This window comes from Ruditapes philippinarum, unplaced genomic scaffold (genome assembly GCF_026571515.1).
Source record: "Ruditapes philippinarum isolate M1 unplaced genomic scaffold, ASM2657151v2 ctg548_1_1_1_1, whole genome shotgun sequence".
In the NCBI taxonomy this organism is placed as follows: domain Eukaryota; kingdom Metazoa; phylum Mollusca; class Bivalvia; order Venerida; family Veneridae; genus Ruditapes; species Ruditapes philippinarum.
The window spans coordinates 87852-115576 of NW_026861361.1; the positions used below are offsets into that span (position 1 = coordinate 87852).

Here is a 27725-nt window from a genome sequence, read left to right on the forward strand (position 1 = left end):
TTAATATGACAGCTTTATTCAAATGAGAGCACATCAGTAAATTTTTAATACTTATGATAAAGTTATTTATAGTCAAATCACATCTTCATTTCCTATGCTTTATTTTGGCACCAACAAAATCTTTAAAGGAGATGAACAAATTTTCATTTTGACAAACAGTACAAGTTTGTTTTGATTTACATTAGGGTCTCAGGGGCCAGTCCTTTTTACTATAATAACATTTGATAATTCATCAAAATATTACTGCTGCTTTTAATTTAATTTGTAACAAAATATAATTTCACTTTTTTAAATTCTCTTTATTATAATTTTTTTTACCAGCCTTGTTTCACACTAAAAAAGCATGTGTTTTTAAAGGCAAGAGTGTGTTTCAATGTTACAATCTTCATTTATCAAATAACTAAAAACATCTCCTTAAGGCAGCGGAAAGAAAAAAAACTACACCTTTAAACAATTATGTCAAACAAAATGTAAAGTTGTGTTTCAGGAGAGGTTGCATTTTCTCTTGTTGTTCTATTAATGTATTAATTAAAACTTTTTCCCAAGTCTGTTCATAGAAAATCAGATGGACTTAAAACTAGAACTCCGCGAGTCGGATGTGTCGCCTTGTGAACAATATAGTTTAAGAAAAATGGCAAAGACAAAAATGAAATTTGAAAATCAACAAAGGGCAATAACTCAAAAAATAAGAAATGCAGATCAGCAGTTTCTGTGCACTGCACTTCTTATCAATAAAATCTATCATCCTATTAAGTTTCAAGTCTAAAGATTTCATAATTTATGAGAAATGGCCTGGATAAAAATAAAGTATGAAAATTAATAAAGGGCAATAACTTAAAAAATAAGAAATGCAGATCAGCAGTTTCAGTGCACTGCACTTCTTATCAGTTAGATCTATCATCCTATGAAGTTTCAAGTCCATAGATTTTACACTTAAGGAGAAATGGCCTGGACAAAAATAAAGTATGAAAATTAACAAAGGGCAATAACTCAAAAAATAAGAAGAAAAGAGTACTGGTTCTTGTGCACTGCACTTCGGGTCATTATGAGAAGCATGCATACCAAGTTTGAAGTCAATCAGACTTATAATGACTGACTTATGCTCCGGACAAGCTTTAGGGGACGCCGACGCCGACACCGACGACGACACCGACAACGACGCCGACAACGACGCCGCCGACAAAAGTAACCCCTATATGTCGCCTTTTTCAAGGCGACACAAAAACTATATAATTATACCCATTTTTTATTAATAGCAAGATTTTCCAATGAATTTACCTTCCTTTATGCTGTTTCAAATTCTTTAATATAATATTCAATGCACAATGTCAAATAACAAAATGAAAGTAAACACTATGTATCATTAATGAACAATCATTAATGAACAATCATTCCTGAAAATATGTAAGACATAAATCATATACAGAATTTCCTCCATTTCTACCAAACAGAATAAAAAGAGAGTAAATGTGTGGGTGGGGTAATGGCTGGAGTCAAGCATAGTCAATAGCTGAAAACTAAATCAATCAAAAGTTAAAAAATTTATAATTATATTAACCTCACACCAAGTGCTCAAGAATACTGTATGGTACATTCGTGAAGTTATTTTCTGGACTTATATACAACTAATTATTTAACTTTCAGCTACACTGTAATGTTTTAATCACCATTAAGTTGATCAAAAGATATTAGGGTTAAGAACTGACTGAATTCCATGAATATTCTTATTCCATCATCCACTGTAAAAGTCTTTGATAATGGGAAACAAGCATATCTCAATAGGTTTATGACCTAACCTCATCACATTCCTGTATACTCTACTGACTTACTTCTTACTTAACTTCTTCTTCTCAGAAGACAACTTTTTACAATCTTAAAACGTTCTTATTTTAAACCACTGAAACTAAGTCCCATTTCATTGAATAATCAGCCAAGTTTTCTGAAATACTCACACACTCAAATAATTCTTAATATGATATATAATTTCTAGTAATCCTAAATAAGTGTTCAATATATTCTTATGTAGAATGGAAAATATTTAGGTTCATTCAAATGTAAGCACATGTCAAAAGAAAGGTTCATTATAATCGGCCATGCAGAGTGCAACTCTCCACCCCATACAAATTTTCACCTTTTTCTACTGATTGAACAATCACATGGTCCAAAAACTGCCTACATTTGATGCAGTCGGTCTATGTTAATTCAAAAATTACTAAGAAATTTCATTTAAATTGTCAATCAAACAAATATTTTACATGAACCTGTTTTCCATGATATGACTTATAATAATAAGTAAATAACCTTTGGGTTTTACAATACAAGTCAATTGTACTGTGAGTTCTGTAGTTTGAATACCAAAATATCAGGGCCTTAAGTAACAACCCTTAATCTGCTGTAGCCATTATAGACATGGCTGGATTATGGCTCTACTATGTTGGTAGCATAGTTTTTGTATTTTGATATTGAAATCATCAACTGCTTCAAGATCCTTTCTCTTGGTAACAAGGAGAGACTGACTCAGTAAAACAACTCTGTTAATGTAAACATATTTGTTTCATTACTGTAAATAAAATACCTCATATCCTGTTACCTCAGATGCACTTTTTAGTAACTAAAATTAACATAGAATGACTTTCTGTTACCTCCCTTTAGCAATTTTCATTCTCACATACCAAATCATGTTGCAAATGGAGCAACTAAGCAAAATTTCTCCTTCAGTTATTCATCTTGAAATGCTTAATTTTCTATCAAGGACAAATTGCCACATACCGAGGTGGATATATATTAACAACTGGTCATAATTATATATCCATTTCTCCGGACAGGAAGTCATAATTACCTAAGAAACAAATATGATAATTACTACATACCAAATAATGAAGTGTTACACAGATAGGAAACTGGTCATTATATATAGTTAACAAGTATAACTTGTGGAGGATGGCTCTGAAAGCAAATAAATTGGCCATGGTGAGACCTTATTACCAGTAACCTGTATCTATACACCTATCGTATGATATGTCAGCATTTCTAGAACACAAAATGCAATCATAATTATTTACATTCATATATTAGTTATAATAGTTAATATAATGACTAAACTTTATAACAGATCTTCTAGAATTAGCACTTGTCAAGTGTGTTTAAGCAGGTCTCAAGTGCAACAGTATGGTAAAATAAATCCAAAAAATCTCATCAAAGCAGAGTACAGTGTGTGTGTATATACACACACAAATTAATCAAAAATAAATTTTAGGAAGAAGTTACATTAATATAATTATGAACTGTCACTAAACACATTAATATGTTATGTCACTAAACTGTCTTTAAGATAATGTTTTACCTTACATTTTTCTGTCAAAGGTGATATAAATAATAATCCTATATTAATACTCTATTTAAACGTCAAAACAACATGTGAAAATATTGTTTGTAATATGAAATAGCAATTTTAAATTGCACACCTTTGTTTTAACCTACAAAATAAAATAAAATTAAATCTATAAAATTAAAAAAAACCTGATCAGAAAATGAACAATACTTTAAATACAAAGATCAGCACTTTCTGACATCCTGTAAGAAAACCAATAACAAATAGATGAGTTTTTAAAGGTTGATTTAGACTTTTATAATTATTCTCTTGAAAATAATATTGAATCAATCTCCTATAAATGTTTAAAATTGATAAAATTGATTGGATAGGTATATTTTTAATAAGTACATCATACTATAAATAGCACACAAGTCAGTCCATGTTGGATTATAATGAAAACCATATTCAACTCATTCAACACTAGTCATTAAACACAAGCACTACAATTAGGTTAATTTAATACATTATTATAAAATTCTCCTCATATTGATGAGATAGTGAAGAAATAAATAATTCACACACTCATTAAACTACGTATCATCACTTTTTCCTGTCTTTTATTACCTTTCCTAGCAAACAAAACAAAAAAATTGCGGGGATCATGTACACAATACAAATTACATGTAAAAATGCAAGCTATTTTTCCTTTCCATTTAATACAAAATAACTAGCATCTTTCTAATCATTTCTGCAGTTTCTTTTATGACGTTTATTTATTTACGGCAAAATTTGTTCCAGCCTACCTCATTTGTTTTATGTGCATGTAATTTGTTTCATTTCAAACAAAAACTTTATTATATGTAAATGAGTATATACAGTCAGATTTCACTATCAGCTGCTCTTTATTATAATTATCTTTAAATACAGGTTAAAATAATCAGTATTTTGTGTGCATATATGTTGCAGAAATATTTTGATATACTCTCATCAAATGAATATAGCAATATTATGTTTATTATGTAAAATTCTGTTCAAACAGAAAATTAAGGAAATTTCAAAGTTAGTTATAGAAATTTTAATGTGATATCAAACCATTTTTAAATCAATACAATTTTTAATCTACTTGAAGGAATATCTCTTAATCAATTATTGATCACTGACAGGTAAACATTTTTAGGTGACAATTAAAACCTTGCATTTACAATATCAAATACAATTTTCAAAAGGATGAAAATAATACAGAATAATACAGTATAATAATTTTATATATCAGACATTTATAAAGGAGAATAAAGCATTTTCACATTATACCTCCTGTTCTAATTATTAAAGTTTCAGAGATGACAATTCATTTTTGGTTTACATTGAAACAGTATACAAATATCTTAAGTAGTTTAAACTTCTCATGATTAGATATAAAAAGGAAACTGAAGTTAGGCTATATAAGATCATGTGACCAAGCTGGTGGTATATGTTCTATCTTTGTATGTACTTTCGGTCAGAGTTGTAATCTGAGATAAGATTAAAATGCCACTTGTTCAAACAGGAAATGAAATCTTTTTTACGGAAATCATGTAGACTTTAGTTTCTCAAGTTCCTTACCAAGCAATTATGATCAGGTTTTAAGATTAGATTATTTTTCTTCCTTAAATTTCATCTTAACAATCAATTGTTGAAAACTCAGGAAATTTATTCAATTAATTTTCGACAATTTGAATCTATAGGGATGTAAAACAATTAACTGATTCTCCCATAATGCATTTCTGATCCTCTACTTTCAGTGCTTTATTTCAATTAATAAAACTAATTTCAATTCTGAAACCGGAGAGATAATGAAACCATGAGCAAAAAAGTAATATTCAAGCATCTGGAGTAATTGGACCAACTTTCATATTTCAACAGATTCCATACTTCTTTAAGATCGATCAAATAGGAGATAGCAAAACAACAATGTCATACATTAATATGAGAAACTGGTATAAATTTATATATCAATTTTGTTTCAGTATAATTATGTGAAGTATCATACAACTTAAAATAATTCAAGATACTATAAAATATAATATATCATAATTGTATATCAATAAAACCAAAGTGAAACATTTTCTTTTCATCTCATATAATACCAAATTGCAAATAGAGAAGATAAAAAAATTAGGTCTGCTGACTTCAGTTCTAATCCAAGCAAAAATGGTTATAATGATGTTTTCTGCAATGATTTTATTGCAAATAATATAATGCCTAACATCATGTAACTGCTTCTATTGCTGACTTAAATGAACCATATGGAGAAGTTGGCAGTGATATGTGACAAACTTTGCACAGTTTCCTTTCTTAAACAAAAGAGGCAATGTTTATAATAAAAAGTTACTGAACTGCTAAGTTTTTACACTTTTTTTCCCTGACTTATCTGGTATGGTTGAAACATTAATTTTTGTTTGCATGCATCTTCTCAGTTATTATTATTATTATTATTAACTTTTGTTTTATAGTCAATCTTATTTAATGAGTCTTTGTTTTATATAAACTCATGTCTCTTAATGACAAATGAATCTTACAAAGATCATCAACCTATTTCTTAAAATGAGAAAAATTGAAATAATGTGAGAAGAGTGACAATAAGAAAAAGGCCGATTTTTTTCTACTTACTATGGTAACGATTTAATAAAGCTTTTTTAAAAGTTTTTCCACCATTTTGTTTCTCTGGACATGAAAGATCAAGACCTTGATCTGAATCATCTGGTCCCACACTTTCTTGTTCCGAAATCACAGATATGTTCGATAAGTTCGAGTCTCTACGAGTTTTCTTCACTGATAAGTCTAATACTGGCGGTTCATTTCGGCTCTCTCGCACTGGCAAGTCTTTATAATCTATTTTCATTGGTCTAGGTGCCATAGGCGCTGGTGGCATCAAAGTCGGTGGCAAAGCTGGTGCTGGCGGTAGAGCCATAGGGAAATATGGACGTGGCATCATGAACGGAAACTGTAATGCTTGTAACGGCTGAGGATGATGTATAAATGGATGAGTTGGAAGGAATGCTGGTTCCATCTTCATGGGGCCTGGGGTTGGCATAGCTGGGGGTAAGTATCCACACTCCACCTTCACTACCTCAGCACAGTAATTTTTCATGAACATTTAATTATTCTTCTTTGCACTTATAAGAGCTGTTGATTTGCAAATAATCATTTAACTTGTGACTCAACAACTTAAAACATACAAATAAATAATTCCTTGTAAAATAATATCCATGTCATGTATTTTTAAACAGATGTAGTTTCAAATTTTTCAGCCTCAATCCCATTTTTCTTTATGTTTCACATAAATTTTCACCAGAACTGCCATGTTTATTTTCCTTCAGCCCTAATCATTAAAAAAAAATAATAAAACAGCTTCTATAATTTGTTTTTCTTGTATCTGTGATAAAGAGTACAAATTTATTTATAATAGTCTTAGTATAAAATATTCACCGACTCCAAAGTAAAAATATCCGATACTCCTTCATACAGTCTTGTGACACAATGTTTTCCTTAAACTCGATACATAAACTTCCCTTCCTATTTGCTTCTTATTATATCGCTTTATCTCAATATCTCAAATATCTTTTTTTTCAAAAGCACACTGATCCATGCTACACTGCGTAAGGATTTAAATGTCTATAGGCGCAGTTATTGCCTTTAACCACAATGTAGTGACATGTTTAAACCAGCTAGACAATATACTGATCAAGAAAAGGTAGTACATAGGAAGTATTCCGCAAACAGTACCATTGCGTTAATACAGGAACTGAACTATAACACTGTCAACTGCCGCAAATGTCACATGACCACTTCAATGATTATCTAGGTCAAACGAATAGGTTAAAAAAACCGACTTATTCGTAAGGTCATACCTGAATATTTTTAAATTAAGTCCATATGTTAAACCAAAATTTTAAACACAATTGACAATGTTTAGAATGTTTGAAAGTTTTTTAATGTAACGCCTATGTTAACTTTTCGGTAATTTTCATTTTATATAAAACTTGGTAAGGTCAAGCTACATGACTATAGTATAGTAAGACATTAACAAAGATTAATGATCAGTTTTATCATCTTGTATTAGGCCAACAATTTTATTTGTTTGGTTTATGTGCCTATACATACAGCTATAAACATCAAAACTAGCAACTTTGTTTATAATCAGATATAAAGTATTAAAACTGATTGGTCACTCTGACCAAGATTTTCAATAAATAATAATTAAGTCATTGAGATCAGTTGCAACAAAAATACCAAAATAATCACACACAGAATTATTGCACCCATTTAAAAAAAGTCAGGTACAATATTTCAGCATCTGATATTTTTTCCCTAAGAATGATAAATACATTTTTGTTTTGTCCAGATTGAAAGATGGACAAGTTCATATAACATATTTAATGTTCTATTTGTATACATAATTTAAAGCTTATATTTAACGCAAACCTTTTTTAAGTTTTCGAATGAAAACTAAAATATTTCAGACCAATTACGTGAAAAATTACAAGTACTAACAAAAACATTTTACCATACTTGCCATTTTTTCTAGTAAAAAAGTATACAAATAAATAATGGCATCATTTCAAATACTAGTTATTTTACTTTTATATTGTCCATAACTTGAATGGAAGACACTCTCCTATATTACAGCTGCAGCATACCCACCTTTTAAGCTGAGAGTCGTTAATCTGACATGTCAACATAGTTACTATAGTGATGTGACTGCTCCCTTATGTTTTGTGGTTAAGAAATTAATTATGTAAAACAATGATAAACATTAAATTATTTATCAATGTACTGAGATGTACCTTGATTATACAGGCCAACAATTCATGTAAGAGTTGACATAATCATCAAGATTTCAAATAATTTGTTAAATGTTTCAAACAATATGCATAAACGAGCATGCCCGTCAGTCAAGTCAGGAGATGCCATACGAATTATTTATTACTGACACTGGGTCTTTGTATAACTTGTCTAATATAGTTCAAAGATAAGCAAAAATCTGCACTTGCTTTGAAATCTGAATGCATGCGTCAACATTTCTTTGCCTTTTGTCACACTTTTATTGCCCAGAAAATAAATTACTCATGTCAGTAAATGTGACATAAATATCTACAATACACAACAGGTGTTATATGCCATACATCTACATTATAAAAAAAACACTTATTATGTATCATTATAACAATGTGCATCAAAACAATTGGTTAAAGTTTTCGCCCGACATGTAGAAGGTAAACAGGCCCATTCCCAATTGTTGGAAATTCCTATCCCCCCCCCCATTAGTGGCTTAATTTTTTCCCAAATTTACCGAAAATAATTTTTATGTAAACTAAAAAAAAATTATTTAATTTTATCCATGAAATATGGTGCTAATTATAAGTCAAATATATTTCATATTTTTAAAAAAATAAATATGATATTTAAATATGAAAGTGGGCGGAGTCAAAACTCATATTTATTTTAAGGGACTTTTTTTGACATTTTGTTTGAAAAATCTGATAAATACAAAACAACTTTTTGTTGAATTTTGTTTTGAAATCTAACTAAGAAAATAAATCCGAACACCAATATCTTTAATTCAGTCATTAACGCTGTACATACGTTAAAAAGAGTTGTTTATGTGACGTCACAATGTAACGCCAAATATCGCGTGCAAAACAGGACGCATCTATAAATAATATATTACTGCACGCTGTACAATTGCAGTTGCGTAGCAAGCTTTTTCTTTGATAATGAAATTAAATAAAAAGGTTATTTTTTCGTTTTTCGTGAAATAAATATTTTCACTCAACATGATAAAATGCCAAACATCAACTCATAAGTAGTTAACAGAAATACATGTTTATTTTAATAATGTATATGCGAAACATGATTAACGTTCACTCATTGAAAAAATATCTCTTAGTTTGTATTTTACTTACTGTATCACTTACAAAACTGAATCTATATCTAAAGTAATTAGGATGTGTTTTTTCTCCTCTATAAAGAGACAAAAATTAAGTTGCTTTCAATCCAGTTACCATGACAACAATATTGTAAACATGTTTTATCTTTCTATTTTATGTTGGATTTCTATAATGCTATCATATTTCTTATTATGGCAATATTCGTAATTTCAAATCATGCACAGATTTTAGATATAACTTTCTGGTTAAATAATTTTTAACAGATTCATATTCAGTATCACCATGCAACAATATGAATTTAGATCAAAATTTTCCAACAAATTAATTGGGAAAAAAATTGAGAAACATGGCGTCTTTCAGATACTTGACATTATTTCTCACATATAATAAGACACATCAGAATATTATAATGCTCTTCTTTGTCAATCATCTTTTAATGGCAACCACTTTTGACACAAGTTAAAAAGGGCATAACACCAAAAATTTAGCTTTCGTAATTATGTGCTGAACTTTGTCATGATAAGCAAGTATTCCAAGGTTTTGTTGATAACTTTTTAAATAATTTAATGCAACATTCAGCAGAGCCTTTGCATAATTGAACTCAAACTTCAAAGATCATTGATGACCAGATTGAATGCAACACTTTGAAAGGAGTCTGCATGGCCATGTTGTTTAGAGGGCTGTCTGGTGGTGGTAGTTTTCACTCCAGATCACGACAGTAAGCCACATTTGAATTTACCAGAGAACTGTTCAGCCACCGCATTGTTCCCTGGCAGGCTGTCAAGCAGTTCACCAATACAAGTTGCCTTCACTTTTGCAAGGAACTGCAACTTCTGTACATACCAAAGCAGAGGTACAGTGCAAATGACCGTACAAAAAATTTCATGATCAATCACAACGAAAGTGACCTGCACCGTCCAATCCCTGGTCGCCAGATTCACAGTCCACGCTCTACCTAAGGCTATTGAGCTAACCCAACAGATTTAGAGGGCTGTCTTCAAATCAATTGGCCTTTCACCATGTTAGGTCCTCATCTCCACAAGTGACTTTGGAGTTCTTCATGTAAAAGTTATTTAGCTCTTCAGCTATCTTACTGAAAGTGGTGGTTCTACTTAACTGTCACCTTGTGTTTCAAATAAACTACAGACAGGGTCCTCCTTCATCAATAAAGCTGGACGTTCACCATAATAACACCTTTATAGTGGTCTTTAAACCCGACCAAAATATTTTAAAAGTTAACATTATTCATTTAATATATTGTTTAAATTTGAAACAAAGTAATACATTGGCCCAAAAGACCTATATCTGTTAAAATCTGTGACTTGTCGCTGTAAATATTGACTTAAATTAATGACAAGAGTATTTACGCTTCAATGTAATATCTTGCCAAATATGGAGATTTTGATACACTGTGTGCACTATCAGTTATGTTATCACATATAGGAAATAAACAGCGCAATCTTCTCAAGGGAAGTGGAAGTTAAAGATAGATACACAGCTTTAAGGCCAAACATATGTCATGTCTTAAAATGTTTGCTTCTTGTGTTTTCATATTTTTCCTTTTTCAAATTAGGAAAAAAAACTGCTGAAATTGGACTCAAAACCATTGATTTCCACATGGATTGTGTCAAAGTAATAATAATAAAACCCTACAAAAAACAAATAAATGTGCTGCAAATTTCTTGTTCAGTATCTAATTATTTTGTGCATAATGATTTGTGTGAGACTGTTATGAACTTTATATAAAAATTATAATTTAACTTTATTTAAAGACCTCTGACATTTCAAATTCAGATTATGTAAAACTTCATGCAAAAATAAATGATAAATCATTTAAGCAATATTAAATATGCAATAACTAGCTGTAAGAAATATCTCTTTACAAAAAACTTTATACGAGAAGTTATTACCCTCAAACAAAACTTTCTGTGCTTATAACGCCCACTCTCTATTAGAAAATGTCATTTCAGTGTTTTTTTGCATATATATGTCACATAATTTCAAGTATATTTCAAATGAAGTTGTGATTTAACTTCCCTTTGGCCTGCAAAACATTTCCATAACGAAACCCTATTGTTATAGAAATGTACATGTATTTAATCTAAACTACAGGACTTCCTACACATTTCATACTGTCAAATTTATCCAATACCAACAGAAAAAGGAAATGAAAAATGTTCTATCCATATTTTTTTAGATATTACAGTGTAAGAAAGAAGCCATAAACTGAGACAAATTTTCAATCATAAATTTGTATATAAGAGAAAATCTCATTGTTTCAAGACTTAAAATTTCTAATACTGTCTCTTAAATCAAGACATACGTGTACCTTTCCTTGACAATGTCTGGAATATTTGGAAAAGTGATTTCTAGTTAGACCTGTCCGCTGACAGCCCTCCATTTTTCTGTGGAGCTTGATGTTGGCAGACAGGTCTTGTGCTGGATAGTTAATTGAAAGCAAAATATGAAAAGGGGCATATATTTGCAATTATCTGCCCTTTTGAAATGGTCTCTTTTTACAATAATAAACATGTATACAAACTTTGAAGTGAATAGCTTTAATAGTTTATGAGAAAATGGACCTCAAAGAAAAAAAGGTAAACCAATGCGGATAAGAGGGTTATGACAATAGCTCCACTTTTTTTCTTGTGAAAAGCAGAGCTAAAGACCAGTGTTTGAGTGTGAAGTAAACCGCCATTGTCAAGCTAAAAAGTATACAAAAATTATAGGTATATGCTGCTTTACTTACATTCTAGACCACAAATTGACAAATTTTTGTTACATAATAGGCTCAACCTTTTAAAGTTCCTTTTCTACACATACTAAAAATGACACTGGCATTTAGAAATAAAACAAAAATAGTTCAATGTGTAGGAGTACTATTTTTTGTTCAGGGTCATGAATCCAGTGGAAATTTTGTACTTATTATTGGCAAGTGTTTTCTATAACAGAGTTTTCAGGCCATGAAACAAACATATGTCTTTTTCTCACATGAGATTTTGTTGCTTTTGATAGTGTATAAACATTAATAAATGCACTTAACTTACATCTTAAATGTAATGATCATGACTATGGAGTTCAGGTGTCAATACTGCACCTATATTTAAGTTAAGAAGATCTTAATTTACTTAGTTCAAAATAATGTTATAATGTAGGTCTTATTCAAAATAAAACTTGCTGAATTACGATAAGTTAACATTTTTGTACGCTTTTAACTTTTAAGACAGGTAAAAGACAGAATCAGAACATGAACTATGCATATTCTCATCTCAAGCCATGTAGCTGATATATATTTTATTTACTGACCAAATGCCATACAACTGTTGACAATTTATAATCTTTTCATTTCCATGTTTTCTTTATTGAAATTACTTAAAGCATTCTGTTTAAGATTTCTATGAATGGCAATATACAAACTATAACTTTGATCATGTGTCAAAGATATGTCATATGTGCTATCTGATCAATTCAGTTCTTATTTACATCAATATGAGGGTATTACGAAAACAAGTTTTAACATATTCCCTGTGTCAAGTACACTGTTTACCATATCTAACTTATTAAAAATCTACCTAAGGTCAAATTATGTGGGTGTTTAAAATCAGTGTAAATATTGGCTTATCAAAAAGCAAACAGACTTGATTTTTCCATAAATCAAGTGACAACTGACTATTTATAGGCTTATTTTCAACTCAGTAACATGTTCAACTATACACAGAACAACAAACCTTGTCACATCATATTTAAAATTAATCAAAGTATTTTATTACATGCTAGTAGCTAAGATCTTGACATCGCAACATGTAAAAGTACATTAGTCAAATAGTGGACAATTGCTCTGTTTGAACACCAAACCAAAAAGCAACAACACAAAATACCCTAGCATCCCAAAACTGCCAAGAAGACTGAAACTATAAAATGAGTTAAAGATTTAAACACTTTTTTTTTTATATCAAATGCAATGTCAACATATAGTATTCATGAGTCACAATGACTGATCCAACTACACCCAAATATTGAAGAAAAATATGAAATTCATAACAAGGGAGCTAAGTTGTCATTTCAAGTCTAAATTTTCTACACATTTTTACTTCCCTTGCACACTACAAAGAGAGCTTACTCATAACAACATAGTGCCCTCCCTTGTAAACTATTTGACTTTATATATGAAACTTTTAACTAGGGATCATTGATTGCTTTATGACCTAGAATATTAATGTTGTTCAATTCAATGAAAAGTTTAGATAATTCCAACTTTGACAGCTTCAATTATTAAAATGTTGAAAAATGTTAATTAAATCTTATGCCAGCTGTCAAATGGACCAACAACATACAGGTTTTACTGGTTCTTCTTAAAATTGACCGGTCTTGGAACTTTGAGGTATTGGACCCTGCAAATGTATACATCAGCAGTACAATTTTACATTTGTTCACTCACACAATTATTATTATCTTGAGGGATCTCTGAAACAAAGTATCATCTTTCATAAAACTTTCATTAAAAACACTTGCAAACAATGACAATCAAAGATATCTTTACTTGTTATATTATAAAGTAAAGTGAGGAACTATTGTGTATAGTAATATTGGTGCAGCATTGTCAAACCATCATTTTGTTAGGTATACCACTGTCATTAATATATTCACTCTGCTGTCAATACAATCATACACTTTAATAAAATACTTTATATAACCACCAGTAACTTACTAACTAATATTTTAATCTTATTATAATAACCTATTGAACACAACAACTTAAATTCAACAAGAAAGAAGCTGAAGAATGTCCAAACCACAAAAAAAACACACCTTAAACTGCAATGATTTTATTTATTTCATCATTTTAATGACTCTAGAGTTGAGCATGTTATTCTGAATCAACTTTGACGGACTGTAAGACTAGTATTAAAATAAAGTATCGTAATATAATGACATAATTATAATATCAAATTAATACTTATTTCAACATTCAGAATACAAGTACTCATGTGGACCTATGAGGCAGGTCCTTTACCTTTACCCTGCTGGGGGTAACTGACTGGTACACAGACTGAGAGCATATAACCCTGCTGGGGGTAACTGACTGGTACATAGACTGAGAGCATATAACCTTGCTGGGGGTAACTGACTGGTACACAGACTGAGAGCATATAACCCTGCTGGGGGTAACTGACTGGTACACAGACTGAGAGCATATAACCCTGCTGGGGTAACTGACTGGTACACAGACTGAGAGCATATAACCCTGCTGAGGGTAACTGACTGGCACATAAACTGAGCATATAACCCTGCTGGGGGTAACTGACTGGTACACAGACTAAGAGCATATAACCCTGCTGGGGGTAACTGACTGGTACACAGACTGAGAGCATATAACCCTGCTGGGGGTAACTGACTGGTACACAGACTTAGAGCATATAACCCTGCTGGGGGTAACTGACTGGTACACAGACTGAGAGCATATAACCCTGCTGGGGGTAACTGACTGGTACACAGACTGAGAGCATATAACCCTGCTGGGGGTAACTGACTGGTACACAGACTGAGAGCATATAACCCTGCTGAGGGTAACTGACTGGCACATAAACTGAGCATATAACCCTGCTGGGGGTAACTGACTGGTACACAGACTAAGAGCATATAACCCTGCTGGGGGTAACTGACTGGTACACAGACTGAGAGCATATAACCCTGCTGGGGTAACTGACTGGTACACAGACTTAGAGCATATAACCCTGCTGGGGGTAACTGACTGGTACACAGACTGAGAGCATATAACCCTGCTGGGGTAACTGACTGGTACACAGACTGAGAGCAGCTGGAGCATCATCGTCATCTGATCATGGTCTGCACTATGCACTGTTCAGTGAGTATCTTTATTTTATTACTTTCAAGTTCAACACACTCATTCCTAACGGCCATAATTACATGTATATTTGTATTATTTCATTTACATTTAATTTGTATTATTTCCTTACAAAGTGTGTGAATGAACTTTAAAACATAGAAATCTATTTAAACACATTCACAAAAACATATGTCTCCCAAAACTGTGTATTGTCACTCATGTGAAGTTTCATTGAAATCCCACCAGTAGCTTGACCTGTGAAAGCCGGACAAGATTTTTCTATTTATAGCTCTGATGGCCATTTTGTGCAGCGTAGCGGAACATGCTGGTATTGTGCACAACTAGGAATGGTACTGATCACTCCTGTAAAGTTTGGTTGAAATCCCACCAGTAGTTTGACCTGTGAAGGCAGGTCAAGATTTTTCTATCTTCAGCTCTGGTGGCCATTTTGTGCAGCGAAGCAGAATGTGCTGGTGATGTGCACAACTAGAGATGGATCTGATCACTCCTGTATAGTTTTGTCGAAATCCCACAAATAGTTTGACCTGTGGAGGCTGGACAATAATTTTCTGTTTTTAGCTCTGACGGCCTTTTTGTGCAGTAAAGCGGAACGTGCGCTTGATGTGCACAACTAGGGATGGTACTGATCACTCCTGTAAAGTTTGGTTGAAATCCCACCAGTAGTTTGACCTGTGAAGGCCGAATAAGATTTTTCTATTTTTAGCTCTAGCTGCCATTTTACGCAGTGAGGTGATGTGCACAACTAGGGATGGTACTGATCAATCCTGTAAAGTTTTGTCGAAATCCCACAAATAGTTTGACCTGTGGAGGCTGGACAATAATTTTCTGTTTTTAGCTCTGACGTCCTTTTTGTGCAGTAAAGCGGAACGTGCGATTGATGTGCACAACTAGGGATGGTACTGATCACTCCTGTAAAGTTTGGTTGAAATCCCACCAGTAGTTTGACCTGTGAAGGCCGAATAAGATTTTTCTATTTTTAGCTCTGGTGGCCATTTTGTACAGCGAAGGGGAACGTGCCAGTGATGGGCACAATAAAGAATGGTACTGATTACTTCTGTAAAGTTTGGTTGAAATCCGACCAGTAGTTTGACCTGTGCATGCCGGACAAGATTTTTCTATTTTTGACTCTGGCGGCCATTTTGTGCAGGGAAGCTGAATTTGCTGGTGACATGCACAACTAAGGATGGTACTGATCACTCCTGTAAAGTTTGGTTGAAATCCCACCAGAAGTTTAACCTATGAAGGCCGGACAAGATTTTTCTATTTTTAGCTCTAGCGGCCATTTTGTGCAGCAAAGCGAAACTACTGGTGACATGCACAACAAGGGATGTTACTGATCTCTCCTGTAAAGTTTGGTTGAATTCCCACTAGTAGTTTGACCTGTGAAGGCCGGACAAGATTTTTCTATTTTTTAGCTCTGGCGGCCATTTTGTGCATCGAAGCGGTGATGTGCACAACAAGGGATGGTACTGATCACTCCTGTAAAGTTTGGTTGAAATCCCACTTGTAGTTTGACCTGTGAAGGCCGGACAAGATTTTTCTTTTTTTAGCTCTTGCGGCCATTTTGTGCAGCAAAGCAGAAAGTGCTGGTGATGTGCACAACTAGGGATGGTACTGATCACTCCTGTAAAGTTTGGTTGAAATCCCACCAGTTGTTTGACCTGTGAAGGCCGGACAAGATTTTTCTATTTTTAGCTCTGGCTGCCATTTTATTCAGTGAGGTGATGTGCACAACTAGGGATGGTACTGATCAATCCTATAAAGTTTGGTTGAAATCCCACCAGTAGTTTGACCTGTGAAGGGCGGACAAGCTCAATGCAGACAGATGGCAACGGACAGACTTACTTAAGAAATGGTACTTATGTGACTTTTCCTTTGATCTTTTTAGCCATTTTTAGTCACAAAGGCTTAAAAAAAGACACACAAGTAAAAACAGAATGAATAGGATCAAAGAGAATTTACTGTTACCTATTGTTCTCCAAGTCACCCAAGTGCCTCTGGGTTTCTACGGACAGACAGACAGTAAAGACAAAAACAGTATGTCTCGCAAAAACTTTGGGAGACATAATTACGCTTATTGCTAGGAACTAGCAGGTGGCACTCATAAAAGCCTAAGGATTAAAATTATATAATTTCTTTAATTAACATAGAATCCAAATGTCCAAATTTCAGTGTTATTATTTTCTTCAAATACATATGTAGCTTGTCTAGATCTTACAAACTTTATATAACTGACAACTCAAAGTCAAACACAGATGGACCCTCATTAAGTATGAGCAAAGAGCTACATCTTCTATTATTACGCAATTGAAAAAACAAGACACAATGCCAGCGTGGACGCATTCTGCAATTATGTCAGCATATTGTTTACTAGCTCAGTTGATGTTGTAGCCACTATAGAAGTTTATTTGCAGATTTGCAGTGATGCCAGTCTGTCAGCAATTTATATACCTTAAATCAGTTATTTTTACATACTTGTTATGTTGTTCTTAGACAAGCAAATTTGTGTTTATTATAGATTTACCATACTTTTTACAATGTATAATGTTAGTTTTACCTTGATTAAAGGAAATAATCTGACTGCATTAATTTTCCACACATTTGTAAATAAACATAAATAAATAAAATATTTTTCTTTTATGTTTCATGAAAATGAAAATGATGAGAAATGAGTTTTAAATTGTATATTTGTATAAATTTGTATAAAAAAATATGTGAACAAAGACTTTATCTATAAACAAACACTTCATAGCTGACTCACACAGGGAGGCTTGTGCCCTTGTGCCTCTCAATCCAAGGATTGTGGGTTGGACACTAACTGGAGCCATATAACAGCAATAAAGAGTTGTTTAAATAATTTGACCGCTTTCTTAACAACTGAACTGAAAAAAGTTAATATTTGAAATGATTCTTGATCAATTTAACATTTCAAATTTCAGCACCATTTCCTTAGCAATGTTTTATTAAACTAAAGGAAAATGACATATCTCCCTTTGAAATCATCATTCAGATAGCTCTATTTACCGTAGCAACAAGAAAATCAAACACTAAACTAAAAGAATGATAATAAATCTTCCTTATTGATAATTTTCTCACAAGAATGAATGTAAGGGATTTCTTTGGAAAGCAAAAACACTAAATTATTCATGAAAAAATTATGATTCATAGATTTCACATATTATTCATTGTAAAGAGATCCATAACAATTGTTCCAGTAAAAAAAAAAAAAAATGTTTTAAAGTATTGATTAAAACACACAAATAAGTTATTGCTTCCTATCTTTGTTATTTACACCTGAAATACTTTGTTGCCCACCCTTACAAAAATAAGTTCTGGCAACTCATTGACAACACACTGTAAAGCAGCTGCCAACAAGCTGGTAACATTCCTACAATACTGGAAACACACATGGACAAGAAAAATGTGCCTTATGGCAACAATTGTACAAAAATATTATGCTTTCAAAATTCTATGTAAAAATTATTTGGCGGTATAATGTGCCTTTAAACAAAAATTGCAAGTACTTTTGCATGAAATTGCTCTTTGCTCACTTTGTTTTTCCATATTGAATATTCTAACCAAAATTGAAAAGTGTTTCCTCAAAACTGGCTAGGAAAAGCACAAAAAAATATAACTTTCAATTAATTTCTGAACATCTGTCTTAATTACCTTTTGTATATCTTTCTGCTTTAAGAGCCCCAGCTGATCTGTGTAAGAAATTCAAATTTTATTTTTAGACATTTGGGCTTCAGTGGAATTCCTTTAAAAAACAATGAAACACAGTGCAGTTTTGTATTTTCAATACCAATCTCAATTGTACCGCCTATTGTGTAAATTTATCAACAATTCAAAATATTCTTTATAGATTTTTCTCTTTCATATATTCTTTTAACCGTACAGGGCATTTTCACCCTATTACCTGGGGCTGATATGAGGGCCCCTTTCCAAATCCAAAATAACCCCCCCCCCACCAAATTTAAATAAAAATTCCTGACAGCTTCAAAAGAATTATACTGTAATACTGTAAAACTTCTGATAAATGAAATGTTATATGACAATAGTGTAAGTCATTAAATTTTACTTGTAAAGTTATTTACTAGTAAAGTTATGCAGTTTAACAACTTTTTCAAATTTCCCAAAATACTGCACAGTTTTCCAATCAAAGCCTGGGGCATTTTTGTGCCTTAAACTGATTTATTGCCAAGAACTGGTTAATCTTCAAAAGAAAAATATGCAATACAACTCTGCGATTTGTGACTTGCAACACAAATGCGAGACTAACTCTATATTAACATTCTGTGACCCCAAAAGAAACATTAACTGGTTATGGACAATGGTCATGTAGTGTACTCATAGCCTTAATGATAACACTAGTATAGAACTTTATAGTAATTATTTAACAATCTTGCAAATTTGACAATCATAAATTCATTTAAAAGTCTCTGTAACAGGAATTTTTAGGAAATGCCTGTCTACTGTATTTTTGCTGAATATACTTACATATTATGTTAGTTTAATCCTTTTTGAAACAGTTATGAAATATATTATCCATCTATTTATTTACAAAAGATATAACAGAAAAGTGACCAATAGAAGACTTAGATAAATTTAAGCTAACTGTATGGTATTGATTTTTACTAGCACTCTTATCACATGATATTTGTAAGAGACAGAAGCTGCCGCAATCAACCAATCGGAATGCTGCATTTCTATAAGGAAGTAAAATTCTAGCCTTTTCCAAGAAAATTCAAAGTTTCTGAGAAATGGATATTCCCATTACTGATGTAACACTTGTAGAAAGATAAACATGGAAAAAAAAACTACTAAAATATGGGCAAGAAATCTCAAAGTTTCTTTTATATTCATGTATTTCTTAGAAAGTGTGTAAAATATTGGAATATGCAAAATCATGTCTTAGAGCAGTTTTTAGAGGAAAGCTTGCTTGCATTTGCTAATGCATACTGAACACTTATTCCTGGAGGGACTTTTATGTGTCTATAATTATAAGACACTGGTCTTGCATACAACACACAAGTCCCTACCAGTCCCACTTAAGACAGTAAAATTCAATATTTTGGTGATCATTATAGAATATTACACAAAGCAAACAGCACTGCATGGATTTTATAAAACAATTGTCATGCATTTACAATTACAACAGTGTCACATTTTTCACATTCATATCAAGTTTAATCAACCAGCTTAAATCAAATAACAATTTTAATAACTTTAAACCAAATTTTCACTACATACATTGTATTGTTATCACAGAAATTTTAGTTTAACCCAATCAATCAATCAATCAATCAATCAATTATCTTGATAAATTATTGTAATAATTGTGAGATCCATATTTCCAATAAGACAGCCATATAGAGGGTACCAATTATAAATTTTCCCATTTCCATTCGATACACCATCAAGGTGGTACCTATTAAAGGCCATCATCTAAATATAAAGAGTCTTTAGTGGTTTATTTATTTTATTCAAGATCTAGTTCATCTGACTTAATACAGTGCAAATGCCATGAGCAGTGCTTTACTAGATTAGTTCAATAGTACTTTCTACTTGTCATTTTATACATAATTATGGAAAATACAATCAATATCTTTTCCTTATTCACAATTCATTATGTATTGAAAAACAATGAAATAACAACTATGATATTTTATATAAATAAACTGCAGTCATTGTTTATAACAGTTATAGTGAGTTACTGGTACTTTGAGGAAATATAAGAGAATCATTACTACCAAGCCTAAAATCAATGAAAATACCACGATTTACATTTCCTAGAAAATCAGAGATTAAAAAATTTGTTATTTAACAGATATTCTATTGCTACTGTGGCATCTTTTTAATGATCAACAGCATTTTTACATTTTATCCATTAATAATTTTTGTTATTGGAAATACGATGGTTTCTTTACTCATCAAATAATGCATTTTTACTATATGCGAGAATGTTTCAATACAGTATATACCCAAGACTTATACTACAGCGACATTTCCTGCAGTCAATACAACAGATAGAATCTAGCTAAATAGCAGACCCTAGATGTAAATGAGTGTCAATTCATTTTTGTTAGTACTATGTTTTTATTGTGTTTTTAAATATTATTTTGTTGAAGTTTTGAAAATAAACATGAAACATGAAAGCTAGAATTTGAGAAATCCGCCAGCTGGATAGTCCATGCTTGACAAGAAAATTAATGTTTAATCCAAGGAATTCACAAATACATTTTTTTGAGGCAATTACACCAAACTCAAGGCGCCTTCTTACTTAACGACAAAATGGTTACAATAATCGCCCGGTGCCTGTACATGAACCGTCCGGATACCAGGTGATACTCATTTGTCAAGTGGTGTCTATTTGGGGGCTAGAGACAACCCGGTTGATGTCTGTGCCTGGGTGCCTTTAAAATCACCTGATAAAAAAGACATTGCCCAGGCTCTGCCCAGCGACCGGGTGGTGTCTGTCTGGTGATTTTTTAACTCCACTAATTCCTAAAATTATTGTTCGGTTGCTGCCAGCTATTAAGTTGTATAGTCAACATCACTAATTTAGTGTCATCACTTATTTCACTGTAAAGGCACGTTTCATTGTGACTACTCACTAGTGTTTAATTGGTGAAAATTGAGATATATAAGTCATACACCTTAACAACAATGTTTTTGTGCAAAATAGTTTAAATCTGTAGACTTTTACATAAAAGATTTTACTCATTTCTGCAAAATGCCACAGCAGTCCACTGAAATGTGTGCATACATCTAAAACAATCATCATTTTCTTAAGGTAAGACCTGGGTAATGGGCAATAACATGAACCTAAAATTGCACATTATATTATTGTTTTGTATCATTATGTACATCAAAATATAAAATATTAAAAGAATTTACCATATTGTATATATTTTGAGTTACAAAGTAGAGATAGTTTTAATATTTAAAATTGAGCAACCTAACATTTAGTAAATTTACTGAAACACCATTTACACCATTTATCGCAATTGAAATGATGACGTATACTGTTTTCAAAATTGTCAACCTATGCTCTACGTCTTGACCATTAAATCTGATTTTGATTGGATATGTTCTTGTTTCCTTGTGTCATACAGCATTAAATACCTATGTCACAGCTTTTGAAAGTTCATTTTATGTTTTCCTTCTTGTTTCAAAGTGTTAAGTACTGTGAACTCAGATGAGCACAGTATTATAACTTACAACAAAGACAGCACCCGCCCAATGCAATGAGCATAATTTTCAGCTGCTGCTAACAAATTGTCACTGCCATCAGCAGATATTGTGCTTTTTTAGAAACAGAATGAGATAATATGACTATTATAGAGCCAAAATCATAGACACCGCTAATGTGATGCAGCCGTTATATATTTAATTTGCTGATTTCCATTTTAGCGGCTCAAACAAATGATGATAGTGGATTTTATTGTCGGGTTTCCTAAATTTGTCCCTGTCCTAGTCAACACCCTTCCTGTGTATGTCAGAAAGTCTCAACAAACTGTCCTTATGAGAGAAAACTGTTGGATATTTTTAAACGTCATAGTAAATTTAATGTATCTGCCTAACTTCTTCAACATAGCATGCATGGAATATTAGAAAATAGAAAAAGTAGCACTGCAAAATGCTTAGGGTGACAAATCATGGCCACCCGGGGATATATTATATTGGCATCATGTATAGACATTGCCGTTTATTCATATTTAGAAAAACATTAAATAAATGCATTTGTGACCAATATACATAGACTCTATATATTATCTAGTCACTGCATTATTCGCAATCCGGTCAACTCGTCCCCTGGTCAACTCGTCCTCTGGTCAACTCGTCACCTTTTTGGTCAACTCGTCCCCTACTTTTGGTCAACTCGTCCTCAAAGAGTCAACTCGTCCCTAATATGGTCAACTCGTCCCTTATTTTCGATCTTTTCGTCACTATTATGTTGTAAACCAATGTCTTTAAATAGTTCTTTAATGTAAAATTAATAGTGAATTTGTTTGATATCGAAATATTAATAAAATAACGTCTTTTTGACGTACAATTTTAATGATCTTTATCTAAGCGCACATGCATAGCTTTGATGTAAAACTACAAAGAAAGGTAAGTTTGCAAACATTCAATTAATGTTTAATCAATCGGATTTTTAATGTTAATTAAAACTAAAATTAGGTCCAACTCTTTGATTTTTAGATTGTATACACGGTGGCAGTCATACTTCTCATACATAAAAAAATAAGTCTTAGACAAAATTGTAGCGAATTTGAGAAATGCCTTCATGGATTCATACATCACCGCATTAAAGAGATAAATATATCTATAATAGTTACCAATGCCTATCTTATTGGTATTGTTACGAGTATACTTCTATTATTTTATAGGATGGCTTAGAAGACTGAATGGGGGCGCCGGGGGAACGCCACCATTCTACCTTTTGGTAAGACTTTTGTACGATGAGGCCCAGGTAGCGGTAAGGAACTCTGAATTGGTTAGTGAAGGGAGACTTCGCCGCTACCAACGGAAAAAACACACCTTTCTCCAGGGACAGATGCACCAGCTGTGTGACAGGTACAGGAATGGGGAGTTGTCATCAACCGGACTTCTGAGAGAATTCGGGAACGTATATAAACCCCAAGAGTCGTAAGATGTCAACAACAAAAAAAGACAATGAAATGCAAAAAAAAAATGAAAGTGAAAGTGAATATATATGACATAATATTGACAAAAAAGACAAACTATATGATATTTTATCATTGCATATGAAACATGTTTTTATACATTAAATGTTGTTGCTATTGATAGTCTTTGTGCTTTTTTTTTTCTGTATGTAATTTAATCAGAATTATGCATTTATATACTTATTATTAGAAAAAAACTCCAAATATTCGCATACAAAAAGCGTCAAAATATGTCCAATTCAGTCATTTTATCATATATTTAACAGTCTATAATAATTTATGGAATATATGATAAACAAATAATAATAAAATATAGGGGACGAGTTGGGGACGAGTTGACCAGGGGACGAGTTGTCCAAGGGACGAGTTGACCAAAAAGGTGACGAGTTGACCAGAGGACGAGCTGACTCTGAATCGCATTATTCACCATATGTAATTTCAGAAAGTTTATATAACGTCTTGCCAAATGGTAGTCAAAATATATTGACAAGCCAAAGCTAGATTCTGAGATATTTTTGTTCTATGGCAGAATCTCGCTTTGCCAGACACGAAAATATCACAATATCTCGTCGCACAGTACAATTAGTTGGACTAGCCAAATGGGAGACCTGAGCACGTGGAAACGTAAGAAATTATTCATAAAATAACCAGACATAAAATTGTATATGGATCCAAAACAAGATAGCAACCATAATAGGTCGTGATTGGTTATTGAATAAGATTATGAAGGGTCTTCGGAACTTGAGAAAACTATTCAGGTAAACACGTTGGATACAATAACAGGAAGTGATCGTCGTTTTGTTACACTCACTTCCTGGTTTGAAAGTGCTCTATATTTTTTAGTTTTATTCACAAACCACGCGTTTCTCGGTAATATCTATGCTAAATAATCTTCAAAAACGTTAATTTTAACTCATTGTCAACTGTCAGTACAATTTACCTGCTTGAAGCAGCAGATCTAGGCTGTTTCCTTGCGTTTGATTTTCGTCCGAGGCCATTTTCCTCAGCGTTTTCAATTCTTGCGCCATTCACGTGTAGAAGGCGGAAGTGTTGTTGTGTAAAAAATAGTTCTTACTAAATGATAATATAAATTTTGCATACCTCTGGCTACAATAATGCAATTGATTTATAATTTTTTAAACCTTAATAATAATTGAATGTTTTACAAACATCAATGATGTAATTTATCCCGTCTAACCAAATCAAATATGTAGGTCACGCGGATGAATAGCAATGTTTTGGTTCAGAACGTGCACATGTTCGGACCAGTAAATTTCTCACGGTTGTGACCGTATTCAAAAGTTTTACACATAATATTTGATATTTATGAAACGCTGAAAATAAAGTTTAAAAGAATGTTTTACAATTACAATCGATCTAGTGTTTGTCATCTAACCTTTATGGTTCAAACATAAGTCACCTTGACAAAGTTACCTCCCATGTGTTTTTTCTTGAAAGAAATAATAAGAGTTGTTTCCCTTAGATCATATCTATATCTTTTATACATAAATTTTTGTTAACTTCTGTTTATATAAAAGCTTGGAGACTTATACCTATAATACAGATAATTAAAATATTGGCCTTAAATATAGCTCTGTGATGATACTTAAGTAAATTACATTAATTAAAACATTAATTTTCAACAATAAAAAACATCAATTTATAAAAGAAAACAGGAAAAAGTTGCATTGTCAGTCTGTCACAATAACCAGATTGTGCTAATAGCTTTAAAACTTTACTTATTATTTTTTCCTTTTTCTTTAAAGGTTTTAAAGTTAATTTATGAATGCATAATTATTTGAAAAGGGGCCCAAACTTTAAATTCCAAATCCAATTTCATCTAGCACATAAATTATTTGCATTAGAATTTTTATAGTGTTCTTTATGTAAGTCTTCGGTTCTCGAGCTGTGTCTTGAAAATTAAAGGACCCTGAATCTCATTTTTTACCATATATTAGCATAAGCATTTTTATAGTGTTCTTTATTTAAGCTTTTTCTGTGTGTTTGTCCTTTAGATCATGGTACTGGGTCTATAATAGTCAGGGCGCAAATCCAACTACAGAATATATGAAAACAATTTCTATACTGGTTTGTACTAGCTTATATGGTGGTCAAATATTGAGACCAGACATATTAACAAGATATGTTTGTAAAACATGTATGCTCCCTATCGGCAGCCAACTAGTCATGTGATCAGGTTATTATGCATGACTTCTGACCCAATGAACAAAAAATTAATAAGGGTTATCTTACGTATCTACTGGTAATGACTAGTCACATAGAGGATATTTGTTTAGTTCAGTGTAAGATCGGAATATATTTCACCGAGTGAGCACCAAAAAGTATATTTCACGAGTGGCGCAGCCACGAGTGAAATATGAACTTTTGGTGTTCACAAGGTGAAATATATTTCGATCTTACACTAACTAAACAAATTTTCTTTTTATTAAATGCAAAGAAACGTTTTAAAAAGACATTAAACCTAATACTGAATGAAATGCGCGGCAAATAATAATACAACGTGACGTCATTTACGACGTCACGTCATTAAGTTGGTACCCAGTACTGTGCACGCTGATATTTCACTGAAACAACGTAAGGGGCTTAAATTCAAAACAGTGAAATTATCAAAGTGGTAATTTCACCGTTTCAAACAGTGAAATTACCAGTTTTTATATCACTGATATATTTCTATAAACCACCGAAAAGCATGTAATAAAAGGTAATAATTATTGTGACCCCATAGGTTGTGTGCAGCAATTTAAGTTATTACAAGTCTTACCAAATAATATATGCAAAAATTTTATGAATCATGTAGGCCTCATTAATGACAGCCAAATTGTTATATTACATAAGATCTTCAAATGTGTATACCAAAAGCATTTTTAGTTTAATATAAAAATATCAACCAAGGCAACTTGAGTTGTTGAGTTATTGGTCAGAAACCGTCTTTAAGTAAAAGGTCAATATGACACTGACCCTTTGACCCCAAAATAAATAGGGTTCTTTAGTTATTGATCGGAAACCGTTTTTACCTACAAGGTCAATGTGACCTTGACCTTTGACCCCTTGACCCCAAAATCAATAGGGGTCATCTGCTGGTCATGATCAATCATCATACCAAGTTTGAAGTTCCTAGGCCTAAGAGTTCTTTAGTAATTGATTGGAAACCGTTTTTACTTACAAGGTCAATGTGACCTTGACCTTTGACCCCTTGACCACAAAATCAATAGGGGTCATCTACTGGTCATGACCAATCACCATACTAAGTTTGAAGAGCCTAGGCCTTGGGGTTCTTTAGTTATTGATCGGAAACCATTTGGTCTACGGACCGACAGACAGACAAATGCATAACAATATACCCCCTCTTCTTTGAAGTGGGGGCATAACCAGATCTGCATGTACTTAAGGATATACATGTATTAAAATACACTTTTTCAATATGTTTAAATCCCTACTGTGACATTGACCTTTGACACAAACTATGACATCGTGACTTGCATCTGACACATATTGTACAAATGTTGGTCATGTGTAAAAATAAATGATTAAATTCCATTAGACATGCAGAAGATCTGGAATATTTGAGACATACACTAATGTCTCAACGATCAAGTGACCTTTGACCTAGGTGGCCTGAGTCTTGCATGCACAGTAATATTTTCCACAATTTGGGAAAAAGTGTCAGGGTCCATCACATTGGGAATTTGACAACTTGAAGGGAAAATTCAAAATCTGCAAGGTTTGAAAACAATCTTTATTAATCTATTCAATTTCAAAATAATGAAGGTGATGTGCCCAAGGTGTTGTACTTCAGGCCCTCGCTCAAACCTGGGCAGCAGGTATCCAAAGCATACCTTGAGATGTATTTGAGATGTCAACTTGAAACTTCATAGTAGATGGATAAAATTATCTCATTG

General features: G+C 32.4%; 1 protein-coding gene across 6 annotated transcripts in view; it reads right to left on the reverse strand.

Moving 5' to 3' along the window:
- Positions 1–27725, reverse strand: part of LOC132715373 (ETS-related transcription factor Elf-3-like) — an 89375-nt gene that overhangs the window by 32125 nt on the left and 29525 nt on the right. The window contains exon 1 of one of the 6 annotated variants that reach the window (XM_060698363.1): positions 5963–7116. The exons of 4 other annotated variants lie outside the window; for them this stretch is intronic. In XM_060698363.1, the coding sequence (XP_060554346.1) occupies positions 5963–6449 (487 nt within the window). In that variant the 5' untranslated portion in view covers positions 6450–7116. Of the gene's footprint in view, positions 1–5962; positions 7117–27725 lie in introns of those variants that run through there. One more of the 6 variants, XM_060698364.1, reaches the window with a different exon arrangement.